This window comes from Schistocerca nitens, chromosome 7 (assembly GCF_023898315.1).
Source record: "Schistocerca nitens isolate TAMUIC-IGC-003100 chromosome 7, iqSchNite1.1, whole genome shotgun sequence".
NCBI classification, from domain to species: Eukaryota; Metazoa; Arthropoda; class Insecta; order Orthoptera; family Acrididae; genus Schistocerca; species Schistocerca nitens.
Genome location: NC_064620.1, coordinates 95778112 through 95794144, shown reverse-complemented (window position 1 = coordinate 95794144; position 16033 = coordinate 95778112). Strand labels below are relative to the sequence as shown.

The following is a 16033-nucleotide window of genomic DNA, read 5'->3' as shown; positions in this document are numbered from 1 at the left end:
GGCATTCGGAAAATAGTGCAGACGTCATCGCAATGTGGAAACGGAGCGATTTATCTGCCATCAAAAAGGGCATGAACGTTGACTTTAGGGCCAAGGGTGGAAGAATTTCCAAACCTGTTGAGTTTGTAAACTGTTCCTATGCTGCAGTGGTTAAAGTATACCGTGCGTGACAAAATTGCACTATTGGAAATTGGCGCCGAGGCAACTGTGGTCCACCGTGGGCCATATATGCCAGGTGTGAGTGATGACTGTGGAGATGTGTACGTTCAAACAAACATGCATATGTTGAGCAAGAGACCATCCAAATGAACCATGGGGCTACCAACAGTGTCTCCTCAACGACCATTCAGTGAACGTTGCTGAGCAGGCGCCTGGTTCATACACCCATGCTGGCTGCTGTTCATTGGTGACAGAGGCTGGGATTTGGACCTAGAAGGACACTTGTACGTCCACTGAGTGACAACAGGTGGCATTTTCAGATGAATCACGTTTTACGCTCCATTGGGGTGAAACGTCTGAAAGCAATCATCCTGCAACAGTCATCAAAAGCGTCTGGGCCAGAGGAGACTGTTTTATGGTCCGTAGAATGTTTTCATGTCATTCCCTGGATGACCTCATCATTCTGGAAAGCACGGTGGAGCAACAGAAGTATGCATCTATCTTTGCTTGTAGTTTGTTTTTCCTCAGCACGAGGGCATCTACCAGTAGGACAATGCAACCTGCCACAGAGCGCCCTGTGTACGTACGTGTTTCGAAGAGCACCAGGAACAGTTTACCATAACCCCCTGCCCACCAGACTCCCCGGATTTACACCCACTCCTCCGAGAATCATTGGGACCACCTCGATCGGGCTGTTCGAGCCATGGATCTTGCAACGGAGAAAGCTAGCGCGGCTGGCCTTGACACTACAGTCGGGATGGCTCCACATGCCGGTCCGAACCTTCCAGAACCTCACTGACTCTCTTCCTACACGTCTCGCAGCGTCATGCACTGCAATAGCTGGTTGTTATGTTATGTTATGTTAATCGGGGACCTAGAAACGACGGAGAGGCTCCGTCCTCGCTGTAGCCGCAGTGGTCCGCAACCCGACGACGACTACCGCAGTCCACTTGACCCCTCCGCCGCCCCACACCAAACCCACGGTTGTTGTGCGGTTCGGCCTCCGGTGGACCCCCCAGGGAACGTCTCACACCACACGAGTGTAACCCCTACGTTTGCGTGGTAGAGTAGTGGTAGTGTACGCGTACGTGAAGAACTTGTTTGCGCAGCAATCGCTGACATAGTGTTGCTGAGGCGGAATAAGGGGAGCCAGACCGAGGCAGATGGAAAACCGCCTAAAAACCATCCACAGACTGGCCGGCTCACCGGACCTCGACACAAATCCGCCGGGCGGATTCGTGCTGGGGACCGGCGCTCCTTCCCGCCCGGAAGCAATAGGTTCAAAAAATGGCTCTGAGCACTATGGGACATAACTTCTGAGGTCATCAGTCCCCTAGAACTTAGAACTACTTAAACCTAAGTGGAACAAGCGTACCATAATGCTGTTTAGCCAACAGCCCTGTAGTCTCAGCAATACTCCACGTCTTCCAAGCCAAAATGTTAGCATCTGGAAAAGCTTCAAGGCCACCATAATCTGCTTGGGTGCCCCATACAACAGCCAGTGTGAGCCATGTACTACCTCCAAACACAGCCTGAACTTCACAAGTGAAGTTCAGATTCAGTCCACGAAAACATTTGGACCTCCAATCAATTGCTGTTTGTTAAACTGCCCAGCCAAGTCAATATCAATCGCCTTCAAACTGCGATCACACGCATCCATGCCCGAGGCAGGATTCGAACCTGCGACCGTAACGGTCGCGCAGTTCCAGACTGTAGCGCCTAGAACCGCTCGGCCGCTCCGGACGGGAAGCAAAAGGTGATTAGTCAGGCTTTTGACAGGTGGTCACATTCATGTCGATTTTGACATGTGAGTGGTTCGTATAAAACAAGCTTAATACGAATTTCCGTGAGTGAGTGGTACACATGGAGAGTGAGGCTTTAGTTAGTAAACCAAGTGTGCAGGAACTATCAGCATGTGCATTGGGAGGAGGGAGGGTAGACGTGTATTAGTTTCACAAGAGTTTTTTAGACCGCTTGAACATATTTTTTATTGTAATTTTAGTGGCGTTAGTTTTTACAATAATACACTAATCTATAATCTATTAAAAATACTCTCGTTTACTCACACAGTCACATTTTCTGGTCACGCACGTTATTCCACTTACGATTGCCATGGCGAGTATGCTATGACGTGCTGGCAAGGCTCTCTTACAAACATAATAACACATGCAAATTGTAAAGACATGCAACGTCAAATTAAACAACTAAAGTTTCTTTAAGGTCTTGTCTCTCTTGCATAGAGCAGTTTCACACGGTATACTGCCGTATAGCAATTCTACCATACCTGAAAATCTTGACGTCCGCCGTTGCCAGGAGCGTTTTCACACTGAATTTTCCATGTCCCCACGTTCGTCAAACAACAGGAGCGAGGCGTACGTGACTTGTTTCCGTCGTTGACACCCAAGTGTCATGTGATTAAGATGTTCAAATGGTTCAAATAGCTCTAAGTACTATGAGACTTAACATCTGAGTTCATCAATCCCCTAGACTTAGAACTACTTAAACCTATCCAACCTAAGGACATCACACACATCCATGCCCGAGGCAGGATTCGAACCTGCGACCACAGCAGCAGCGCGGTTCCAGACTGAAGCGCCTAGAACCGCTCGGCCACAGCGGCAGGCTTAAGATCACTCTCTCCACATTCAAAGTAGGAGGCCATTGTTCCGAATACTAAACATCCTTGATTGAGGCGTCCGCCGTTAAATTTCAGGCGTGTCGCCGTTACATAAAATCAAGTGGTTTCACTTGTTTGATACACCACTGTATGGCTGGGACGCAGGGGTGTAGCTCACTGCACTTCCTGGAGATTCTACATTCACTGTCTCATCTGTTTCTTAGTGGTACCTTCAAAGTCACGACAAAGTCTAAGTTCAGAAATTGTCGTACTCTTGACTACACCGATGTTGTCCAAATGGTTCAAAATGGTTCAAATGGCTCTGAGCACTATGGGACTTAACATGTAAGGTCATCAGTCCCCTAGAACTTAGAACTACTTAAACCTAACTAACCTAAGGACGTCATACACATCCATGCCCGAGGCAGGATTCGAACCTGCGACCGTAGCGGTCGCTCGGCTCCAGACTGTAGCGCCTAGAACCGCACGGCCACAAAGGCCGGCTCCTACACTGTCCAATCACATTAATTTGACCACCTGTCAAAAGCCCGAACAACCACTTTTTGCCGTGGGGATCGCTGCCAAACATACAGAAACAGAACCGGGACGTTTGGTGGCCAGGGGAGTACGGTAACCTCATCCTGCTGCACTTCGAACCACGCACGCACACCGCGAGCTGTGTGACGCGTTGCGTTGTTCTGCTGGTAGGCGCCGTAATGCAGATGAAAGCCCGCATCTCGTGGTCGTGCGGTAGCGTTCTCGCTTCCCACGCACAGGTTCCCGGGTTCGATTCCCGGCGGGGTCAGGGATTTTCTCTGTCTCGTGATGGCTGGTTGTTGTGTGCTGTCCTTAGGTTAGTTAGGTTTAATTAGTTCTAAGTTCTAGGGGACTGATGACCATAGATGTTAAGTCCCATAGTGCTCAGAGCCATTTGAACCATTTGCAGATGAAAAATAAACTGCAGGTAGGAGTGGACACGGTCCCCAAGGACAGAAGTATGCTTCTGTTGATCCAGTTAGCCTTCCAGAATGACGAGATCCCCCACGGATTGCCACGACAATGTTCCTCAGTCCATAACCCATGCAGGTGTCTGCTTTCGGACGTTTCACGTCGAACACGCCAATGATTATCTCTCCAATGAAGCATAAAACCTGATTCATCTGAAAAACCACTTGTTATCACTCGGTGGATGTTCAGATGCGGTACAGGCGCGCAAATTCCAGCCTTCGTCGCCGATGTACGGCAGCAGGCAGCAGGTGACGCCTGTACATAAGAAGGGTAGAAGGACGGATCCTCAAAATTACAGACCAATACCCTTAACATCGGTTTGTTGCAGGATTCTCGAACATATTCTCAGTTCGAATATAATGAATTTCCTTGAGACAGAGAAGTTACTGTCCATGCGTCAGCACGGCTTTAGAAAGTATCGCTCCTGGGAAACGCAGCTCGCCCTTTTTTCACATGTTATTTTTTGCGAACCATGGATGAAGGGTATCAGACGGATGCCATATTCCTTGACTTCCGGAAAGCGTTTGACTCGGTGCCCCACTGCACACTCCTAACTAAGGTTCGAGCAAATGGGATTGGTTCCCAAGTATGTGAGTGGCTCGAAGACTTCTTAAGTCATAGAACCCAGTACGTTGTCCTCGATGGTGAGTGTTCATCGGAAGTGAAGGTATCATCTGGAGTGCCCCAGGGAAGTGTGGTAGGTCCACTGTTGTTTTCTATCTACATAAATGATCTTTTGGATAGGGTGGGTAGCAATGTGCGGCTGTTTGCTGATGATGCTGTGGTGTACGGGAAGGTGTCGTTGAGTGACTGTAGGAGGATACAAGATGACTTGGACAGGATTTGTGATTGGTGTAAAGAATGGCAGCTAACTCTAAATATAGATAAATGTAGATTAATGCAGATGAATAGGAAAAAGAATCCTGTAATGTTTGAATACTCGATTAGTAGTGTAGCGCTTGACACAGTCATGTCGATAAATATTTGGGGGTAACATTGCACAGCGATATGAAGTGGGACAAGCATGTAATGGCAGTTGTGGGGAAGGCGGATAGTCGTCTTCGGTTCATTGGTAGAATTTTTGGAGGATGTGGTTCATCTGTAAAGGAGACCGCTTATAAAACACGAATACGACCTATTCTTGAGTACTGCTCGAGCGTTTGGGATCCCTGTCAGGTCGGATTGAGGGAGGACGTAGAAGCAATTCAGAGGCGGGCTGCTAGATTTCTTACTGGTAGGTTTGATCATCACGCGAGTGTTACGGAAATGCTTCAGGAACTCGGGTGGGAGTCTCTAGAGGAAAAGAGGCGTTCTTTTCGTGAATCGCTACTGAGGAAATTTAGAGAACCAGCATTTGAGGCTGACTGCAGTACTATTTTACTGCCGCCAACTTACAAAAAAATGGCTCTGAGCACTATGGGACTTAACATCTGTGGTCATCAGTCCCCTAGAACTTAGAACTACTTAAACCTAACTAACATAAGGACATCACACACATCCATGCCCGAGGCAGGATTCGAACCTGCGACCGTAGCGGTCACGCGGTTCCAGACTGTACCACCTAGAACCGCACGGCCACACCGGCCGGCGCCAACTTACATTTCGCGGAAGGACCGCAAAGATAAGAGAGATTAGGGCTCGTACAGAGGCATATAGGCAGTTATTTTTCTCTCGTTCTGTTTGGGAGTAGAACGGGGAAAGAAGATGCTAGTTGTGGTACGAGGTACCCTCCGCCACGCACCGTATGGTGGATTGCGGAGTATGAATGTAGATGTAGATGTAACGGGGTTGGAGGGATCAGATAATGGTACCGAAAGTACCCTCCGCCACACACCATTAGGTGGCTTGCGGAGTATGATGTAGATGTAGCTGTCAGCATGGGTGCATGGGCCAGGCGCTTGCTGCGGAGGCCCGTATGCAGCAACGTTTGCTGAACGGTGATTCAGGATACACTGTCGGTAGGTCCTCTCAGCTGTTCAACGGTTGCGCGTCTGTTTGCCCGTACACATCGCAGCGTCGTTCACCCCTGTCACAGTTACCCCGGCGCCGGCTCTGGATAGCGCCATTTCGGCATGCACGGTCTACTTGAACCACGGCGACACGTGAACTGTTTATAAAGTTAACAGTTTCGGAAAAGCTCCCAACCTTGCGCCAAAAGCCAGTGTCATACCCCTTTGGGCGTCAGCTAAATCGCTGTATTTCTGCATTAGGACGACGACTGCAGTGTGTTCCGCGTGCTAGAATACAAGCTTCATATACCCTTCAATGCTGGCGTTGTCACATGTCGTCTGTGAATGGTTATTACACGTTGGCGTCGAATATAGGCGGTGGTCATATTAATGTGACTGGGCCGGGTACGTCTAAATACATACGCTGCAGCCCACCATCAGGTACACGACGGAGGCTACCTTGTATGGCTTCTAGTAATCCCATTTCCTGTTTCATTCAGAAATGGAGCTAACGAAAACCGATTGTCTCTATGCTCCCATACGAGTCCTGAGTTCCCTTATCTTGTCTTCGAGATCCTCGTGAGAGATGCTTTTGGTGCCAGTAGTATCGTCCTGCAATTAGCCGCAGATACCGGTTCTCTAAACTATCTCAATCGTGTTTCGCGGAAAGTACTTTTTCCTCCAGGGATTTCCATTTGAGCCCACAAAGCATTTCTGTAATATTCTTCTTCTTCTTCTTCTTGCGTTACGGCCTCTGTAGGACCACGGGTAGCCCCTTCGTGGACTGCATTTTCCTCTTCTTCTCCCAGAACCTCTTCATTCTTTCTCTTCTCCTCTCCCGCTCTTCTTCCGAGATCTTCAGTTTCCGTTTCTCCTAGCGGCTCCACTGGTGACATTCTAATCTTTTCCTGTATTCTTCTCTGTCATTGATCTCCGGCATATTTGTCGGTGTATATTTGTTCCTCCAATTTTCCTTTCCTTCGACCTTGACCCCCAATTCCAACCAGTCCTTCCGAAGTTCAACAACCCACTTGGTTCCTATCTTTCCCCTTGTCCTCCCTGTTGTTTCCCACACTCTCTTCGTCATTCTGTCCATACTCATCTTAACTACATGTCCAGCAAACCTGGCCCCTTTGAGTCTGATTTCCCCGGATATTGTTCTCATGTTCCGGTACAGTTCTTCCCTAGGCCTTCGCATCCACCTCTCTCCACCTCTTTTGGGACCTAGTATTTTTCTCAGTATTTTCCTCTCTTCTTTCTCTAGTTGCTCTGCCCCATTTCTTCCTAGTGTCATCGTCTCAGCAGCATATAATACTGCATTCCTCACTGTTGCCTTGTAGTGGCTTATCATTGCCTCTGTGGATATATTCTTTTTATTGTATACCTCTCTCGTCATGCAGAAGGCTGACCTCATCCTCTTTATCCTCTCTGTTATTCCCTCCTTTCTCCTGTTCCTTCCTGTTATAAATTCTCCCAGGTATTTAAATTTGTCCACCATTTGTACAGTGCCTTCCGGTGTTTCCAAGTTCGCAGTGGTGTTTAATGTCTTTGTCTTGTTACAGGCGATCCTCAGTCCCACCTTTCTGGCTACCTTACTTAAGTTGTCGAGTTGTGTCTTTGCTCCTTCTCCCGTCTCACTTACTATTGCTATGTCATCTGCAAAGGCTAGGCAGTCCACTTGAGCCCTGTTGTTCTTTTTGTCCTCCACATGGGTCTTTGGTATTCCCATTTCCTCGTTTATTGCTCTCCATTGCCTGACCACTTCGTCCAGTGCTATATTGAACAACAATGGTGACAATCCATCTCCCTGTTTAACACCAGTCTTGATCTCAAATTCTTCTGACAGTGCTCCTCTGAATCTCACCCTTGCTTTTGTGTCTGTCAGAATTTCTTTTATGAGTTCTTGTGTAGTTCCATCAAGTCCTCTGTTCTTCAGGATCCTAACAAGAGTCTGTCTGTCGATGGAGTCATATGCCTTTGTGAAGTCCACGAAGGTTATTACTGTCTTTTTGTTTTTTAAGGCCCTATGTTCTATCAGTTGCTTCAGGATAAATATCTGTTCTACACAACCTCTTCCCTTCCTGAATCCCGCTTGGTAGTCGCCAACTGTACTTTCTACCTGTTCTTCTACTCTCTTGAGCAATAGTTTTGACATCACCTTGTATCCGACCACTAGTAGCGATATTCCTCTGTAGTTGTTTGCATCTCTCTTGTCCCCCTTCTTATGTATTGGTACTACAATTGCATTCTTCCATCCTTCTGGCAACTTCTTTGTTCTCCAGCTCTGGTGAATTATGTTTGTCATGTTGTCTATTGCTTTGTTGCCTCCCCACTTTATCATCTCGACTGCTATACAATCCTCTCCAGTTGTCTTATTATTCTTTAGATCGCTTATGGCATGTGCGACTTCCTCCCTGGTTGGAGGGAGTGGCTCTCTCTCTTCTGTGTCAGTCCCCACTTCCAGCTCTTCTTCAGGTGGTTCACAGTTCAGCAGATCGTGAAAGTGCTCTGCAAAAATCCGACAGGTCTCCTTCGCACTAACAGCCAGCTCCCCTTTCTTATCTCTTATAAACAGTTCTCTACCCTTGTATCCAATCATACTTTTTTTGAATTTCCCGAAAAAGTGTCTGCTGTTGTTTTTCCTGAAGTTGGTCTCAATCTTGTCCAGTTCCTGCTTCATCTTCTGTCTTCTGGTCCTTATTATTGTTCGGGTTGCTTCCTTTCTTGCTCCTAAGAAAACTTTCCGGGTCCTTCTTGCTGCTCCAGTCTCTCCAAGCTTTCCTGCGAGTCTCTACCGCTTCCTCACATTCCTTGTTCCACCACCAGTGCTTCCGTTTCTTTTCTTCCTTTCCCCATAGTTCAGCCTGTTTCGTGTGTTGGTCGTGCCTACCAACAACAAATCTAGCAGCACGTCTCTGAATTACTTCGAAGCCTTCCTTTACGCCGACCTGGTTTGAATCCAAAAGACGCGATCAATACTCACGAACACGTCGTAACAGTGGTTCTGTACGCAGTTTCCTTTATAGATGAGTCACAGTCCTAGAATTATTCCAATGGACCGAATGCGACCATTCGCCGTCTCCAGCACAGTCCTTACGTGCTTGTTCCATTTCGTGACGCTTTGCAACGTTTTGCCTAGATTTTTACTTGAAATATCTTTATCCAGGAGCACGTCACTAATACTGCATTCGAACATCATTACAGGGTAACTTGTCCTAATCATCTGTTTTACACTTTTCCACATCTAGAGCAAGCTGCCATTCGTCACACCAGACAGAATTTCTTTCTAACTCGTCCCGTAACATTCTACATTCACGATATAGGGGCCGGCCATGGTGGCCGAGCGGTTCTAGGCGCTTCAGTCCGGAACCGCGCGACTGCTACGGTCGTAGGTTCGAATCCTGCCTCGGGCATGGATGTGTGTGATGTCCTTAGGTTAGCTAGGTTTAAGTAGTTCTAAGTTCTAGGGGCCGTTGACGTCAGGTGTTAAGTCCCATAGTGCTCAGAGCCATTTGAACCATTTTGAACCACGATATAGGGTACAATAACGTCCTTAGCAAAAAGTCGCAGATTTGTATTAACCCTGTCCCTCAGTTTTCGTACACACAGAATAAGAGCGGTCCTTATGACACTTCTCTGGGGGTAATTATGAGAGTATCTTTGTCTCTGGTGACCGCCCGTAATGATAGCGTCATTTTCTAACCTGTCCGGCAGTTCGTTGCCGCGAAAACTTCAGTGGTCTTTTACCAAACTAAATTTAATTTCTGTGATTTTCTATTGTGGAATGTCCACCTGCTGCCTCAGCTCTAACACTCGGGCTTATTGCTGCATTGCCTACTGTGGTACTGTAGCATTTGCAGTGGTGTCTGTGAATTAGATAATATCAACCGTCAGCGGCGTAGTGTTTTCCCAGCCATATTTCGGCGCCCCTAACGAAGCTGTTAATTCTTAATTTGTCAGAAATGCTGCAGGAGTCCGATTGAATTTTGTCCGGTCACCCGAGACTTATCTATAAACGTGCAGCCAGTGCCCTCACAATCTATTGATCCATCAGGTATTATTTTACTCCCTGCAAATAGGGTGTTAGGGGTATAGGTTCAGATATTTTAGTTGGTGACTGAGGACAGTGTACTGAACAACTTTACATCAGCATTTTCTTCATTTGCAGATTAATAATTGTAGCTTCTCCCCGATGTTATTCAATCTGTATATTGAGCAAGCAGTAGTAAAGGAAACAAAAGAAAAATTCGGAGTAGGTATTAAAATCCATGGAGAAAAAATAAAAACTTTGAGGTTCGCCGATGACATTGTAATTCTGTCAGAGACAGCAAAGGACTTGGAAGAGCAGTTGAACGGAATGGACAGTGTCTTGAAAGAAGGGTATAAGATGAACATCAACAAAAGCAAAACGAGGATAATGGAATGTAGTCGAATTAAGTCGGGTGATGTTGAGGGTATTAGATTAGGAAATGAGACACTTAAAGTAGTAAAGGAGTTTTGTTATTTGGGGAGCAAAATAAGTGATGATGGTCGAAGTAGAGAGGATATAAAATGTAGACTGGCAATGGCAAGGAAAGCGTTTCTGAAGAAGAGAAATTTGTTAACATCGAGTATAGATTTAAGTGTCAGGAAGTCTTTTCTGAAAGTATTTGTATGGAGTGTAGCCATGTATGGAAGTGAAACATGGACGATAAATAGTTTGGACAAGAAGAGAATAGAAGCTTTCGAAATGTGGCGCTACAGAAGAATGCTGAAGATTAGATGGGTAGATCACATAACTAATGAGGAGGTACTGAATAGGATTGGGGAGAAGAGGAGTTTGTGGCACAACTTGACCAGAAGAAGGGATCGGTTGGTAGGACATGTTCTGAGGCATCAAGGGATCACAAATTTAGTATTGGAGGGCAGCGTGGAGGGTAAAAATCGTAGGGGGAGACCAAGAGATGCATACACTAAGCAGATTCAGAAGGATGTAGGTTGCAGTAGGTACTGGGAGATGAAGAAGCTTGCACAGGATAGAGTAGCATGGAGAGCTGCATCAAACCAGTCTCAGGACTGAAGACCACAACAACAACAATTGTACCTATTAGACGTAGTATGGTTTTAGGTTGGTTAGTATTTCCAAACACATATAGCAAGAGCAAGCCATTAATGACAATTTTCCCGTGGGCAGTAGGTCAGGTGTTTAAGTGTGGACGAATTAGATGCAAAAAAATGGTTCAAATGGCTCTGAGCACTATGGGACTCACCTGCTGAGGTCATTAGTCCCCTAGAACTTAGAACTAGTTAAACCTAACTAACCTAAGGACATCACAAACATCCATGCCCGAGGCAGGATTCGAACCTGCGACCGTAGCGGTCTTGCGGTTCCAGACTGCAGCGCCTTTGACCGCACGGCCACTTCGGCCGGCAATTAGATGCAGAACAGTTAGCCTATACTGACAGGCGTTGTCTACTTGGCGATGTAGTTATGACTCTGCAGAAACCATCACGTAGCAAATTGTGCAACATCTTTGCAGCAACACTGTTAGATGCAGAGTAAAAACAACTAACGCATTGAAATGGGTACATATTATGGTACCAATCGTGGTATCACGTATCGATACCGGCCCACAGGCGTCGTGACGTCGGTAACGGCATGGCGTTTCGTCTGACGCCGATAGCGGTCGCACGGGATCTGGCGGACCCAATGGTGCATCTCCGTTGAGCCACACCCAACAGCTCTGTACTTCGAGCGCCATCTGCCACCGAAATATAGGATGGCCAGTGGCAGCGGCTCAGCACACTTATGGTTCAAATGGTTCAAATGACTCCGAGCACTATGGGACTTAACATCTGAGGTCATCAGTCCACTAGAACTTAGAACTACTTAAACCTAACTAACCTAAGGACATCACATACGTCCATGCCCGAGGCAGGATTCGCACCTGCGACCGTAGCGGTCGCTCGGTTCCAGACTGAAGCGCCTACAACCGCTCGGCCACAGCTGCCGGCGCACACTTATGCTCAGAGACACTTAGCAATATCGTACTATGCAGACGCAGTCTGGTCGTGACTCTGTCATCATTCGTGCTTTAGTACAGAGAGACTTCCTTGTTGACATTGTGATAGGTGGATTCCATTGTACAGGGTGGTCAATTGATCGTGACCGGGCCACATATCTCACGAAATAAGCGTCAAACGAAAAAACTACAAAGAAAGAAACTTGTCTAGCCTGAAGGGGAAAACCAGATGGCGCTATAGTTGGCCCGCTAGATGGCGCTGCCATAGGTCAAACTGATATCAACTGCGTTTTATAAATAGGAACCCCCATTTTTATTACATATTTGTGTAGAACATAAAGAAATATGAATGTTTTAGTTGGAGCAGTTTCTTCGGTTTGTGATAGATGCCGCTGTAATAGTCACAAACATATGGCTCACAATTTTAGACGAACAGTTGCTAACAGGTGGATTTTTTAAATTAAAATACAGAACGTAGGTACGTTTGAACATTTTATTTCGGTTGTTCCAGTGTGATACATGTACCTTTGTGAACTTACCATTTCTGAGAACGCATTCTGTTACAGCGCGATTACCTGAAAATACCACATTAATGCAATAAATCGTCAAAATGATGTCCGTCAACCTCAATGGATTTGGCAATACGTGTAACGACATTCCTCTCAACACCGAGTAGTTCGCCTTCCGTAATATTCGCACATGCATTGACAAAGCGCTGACCCATGTTGTCAGGCGTTGTCGGTCGATCACGATGGCAAATATCCTTCAACCTTCCCCACAGAAAGAAATCCGGGGACGTCAGATCCGGTGAAAGTGCGCCGAGGACGTCAGATCCGGTGAACGTGCTGGCTTCGACGACCAATCCACCTGTCATGAAATATGCCATTCAATACCGCTTCAACCGCACGCGAGCTATGTGCCGGACGTCCATCATGTTGGAAGTACATCGCCATTCTGTCATGCAGTGAAACATCTTGTAGTAACATCGGTAGAACATTAGGTATGAAATCAGCATACATTGCACCATTTAGATTGCCATCGATAAAATGGGGGCCAATTATCCTTCCTTCCATAATTCCGCACCATACATTAACCCGTCAAGGTCGCTGATGTTCCACTTGTCGCAGCCATCGTGGATTTTCCGTTGCCCAATAGTGCATATTATGACGGTTTACGTTACCGCTGTTGGTGAATGACGCTTCGTCGCTAAATAGAACGCGTGCAAAAAAATCTGTCATCGTCCCGTAATTTCTCTTGTGCCCAGTGGCAGAACTGTACACGACGTTCAAAGTCGTTACCATGCAATTCCTGGTGCATAGAAATATGGTACGGGTGCAATCGATGTTGACTTAGCATTCTCAACACTGACGTCTTTGAGATTCCCGATCCTCGTGCAATTTGTCTGCTACTGATGTGCGGATTAGCCGCGACAGCAGCTAAAACACCTACGTGGGCATCATCATTTGTTGCAGGTCGTGGTTGACGTTTCACATGTGGCTGAACACTTCCTGTTTCCTTAAATAACGTAACTATCCGGTGAACGGGCCGGACACTTGGATGATATCGTCCAGGATACCGAGCAGCATACATAGCACTCGCCCGTTGGGCATTTTGATCACAATAGCCACACATCAACACGATATCGACCTTTTCCGCAATTGGTTAACGGTCCATTTTAACACGGGTAATGTATCACGAAGCAAATACCGTCCGCACTGGCGGAATGTTACGTGATACCACGTACTTATACTTTTGTGATTATTGCAGCGCCATCTATCACAAAGTGAAAAAAGTGGTCCAACTAAAACATTCATATTTCTTTACGTACTACACGAATATGTAATAAAAAATGGGGGTCCCTATTTAAAAAAAACGCAGTTGATATCCGTTTGACCTATGGCAGCACCATCTAGCGGACCAACCATAGCGCCATCTGGTTTCCCCCTTCAAGGTAGACGAGTTTCGTTCTTTGTAGTTTTTTCGTTTGATGCTTATTTCGTGAGATGTTTGGCCTGGTCACTATCAATGGACCACCCTGTATATCGTTGCATAGTCAGTAATGAGTCTTTGTATGTTTGGAGAAATACCAGTTACGTAAAACTTCGATTTACTGTGTTAACTTTTTCGCTGATCTTTTATGGTCCTGTCCAGCTTACCTAGGACCACAGTTGCTGCCCACCTGTTCGTATCATTGTGTATGAAGCTGTAAACAACAGCGGTGATCAGAATGTCTGCACGTATAATGTCATGCATTACGGTTTTTCCGGTTGATCTTTACAACCCTCGGCTCTATCAGGAACTCGGCCCTCATACTGTGGTGTCTGTTGGCAGCGGTCGCGAACGCCTCGCTCAAGAGACCTGTGCGCCTGGTGCAGACTACGCAGCCTCTGGTGGCCATCGCGATCTCCGTGTCGCTGGCGGTCGGTGTGCTGTTCTTAGTGGCTGCCTACTGCATCAAAAGTAAGTACATCTACGTCCGTTGTTAGAGATCTCTCGACAGCACATTCTGTACAAACAATACGTCCAACTTTTAACTGAAGTGCACAGCTTCAGAGTTTCGACGTTGGCCTGAGTAAAATTGACAACCGACATCGTGAAGAGGCCTCTTCAGACATAGGAGTTTTTACACGTTACACTTTACTCGCAGTAAAGCAACGTCTGACTTTAATGTTACAGCATGGCCGGTTCTGTCTGTAGAGTTGGGCTTGGGGAAGCTGTGGGATCGGATCTCGCAATACTGCAGCGAGTGCGCAGTGAAGAATGCTTGCTTAGAAGTAACGTTTGTTATTATTTCATGCCGTTGATGCAGTACCCAAACGATAGTGGTCCAGATGAAAGTCGTGACGAGCAAGCAGTGCATGATGTATGCTGAGAAAGCGGTAACTGCGGCGGGCAGTGACATTAAGGCATTTCTTGTGAGCTTCACGCCGCAGAAATTCTAGGCCGCTAGGTTGGCGCGCCAGAAGCGCACAGCTCCTACGTCACGTCGAACCCAGGACCCTCGGAGGCTGTCAGCCAGCGAGACCCTTTGTGAACACTCGCAAACGGAAGTGCCAGCTTAGTTTTATAGAACTGGTCGACTATAGTCGTTCACTGGCAGGCGATATTCTGCAGTTTTCTTTCTTTTTTTTATTATTTAAATATCTGTCCCTTTCCTCCAGGCCAGAGCGTCATACGAGTAATAGTATTATTTTCAGCTACAGCACGCATTGCCTGCAGGGGGATTGACTGTTAAAACTAAGTTTTTGAAAACAGCTACAAGTTGCATTTTGTATTTTTTTGATTAACCGGTTTCGCTCTTCAAGTGAGCAAGAGCATCAACAGAATATACTGTTTAAAGTTGGCTGAGAGCATTATAGATTGTGTTTAAAGTTGGCTCACAATCAATATTACTACTGTACTTTAAACGTAAGTTTAAGTACTGTAGTGCAGCCAGTTTAATCTTTAGAGCTATCAGCCAACTTTAAACGCAGTCTGTGATGCTGTCAGCCAAATTTAAGCTGTATATGTCTTGTTCATTTAAAGAGAGAAATCAGTCAATAAAAAAATACAAACTGCAACTTGTTATTGTTCTCGAAAACTTAGTATTACTTTCTTTTCGTCGGCGGCTTCATCCCGCTGCACGAAAAGAAACACGTTTGTTAGTGAAATAATTCTTTCTGCAATTAGAATATATCTTTTGCCACGAATGTGCTATGTGGAAAGGGTTGACTTTTTTCTTGTTTTTGTTAATAATATCGATAGAGATAAAAAAAAAGACTTTGTACTGCCACGATGTTATTCTTCACAGTGACTTAGTTTAACTTCTCCATAAAGAATATTACTGCAAATGAAATTCAGAAAATTAATTTCTACTCAGCTTACTCTTTAAATTGATTCCGATAATAGGACAACATTACCAAATTGGAATAATCTCTGCTTAGCAGAAAACAACAAAGTTAAGTTACGTCTTGTATACTCTTTGAGAAATAATAACAACAATATTGACGTGTATCTTTTATTCTTCAATACAGAGAAAGGCAAAGAGAAAGTCAGACATTTTTTCTCTTTTACATTAAACAGTAAATTATTCTTCCTACATAACATAACGGCTAAGTCTCCCACATCAATTATTATTTTACATACAAAGTCTTTTTTTCTTTTCACGTAATGATGATCACCAAAGATATTGGGTGCCGTATTGGATGCCCTTTCAATACATGGAGGTATAATAAGGGCGGAAGGCTCTACTCTCCGCCATATTCGAAGCCCCAAAACATTAGAAGTTACTGTTTACGTTTTCTAATCGTTGTTAATTT

At 45.8% G+C, this 16033-nt stretch overlaps 1 protein-coding gene across 1 annotated transcript in view; it reads left to right on the top strand.

The window, feature by feature from the left end:
• Positions 1-16033, top strand: part of LOC126195350 (uncharacterized) — a 633865-nt gene that overhangs the window by 448225 nt on the left and 169607 nt on the right. Inside the window, exon 7 of the mRNA XM_049933928.1 lies at positions 14067-14195. Within this exon, the coding sequence (XP_049789885.1) occupies positions 14067-14195 (129 nt within the window). The remainder of the gene's footprint in view (positions 1-14066; positions 14196-16033) is intronic.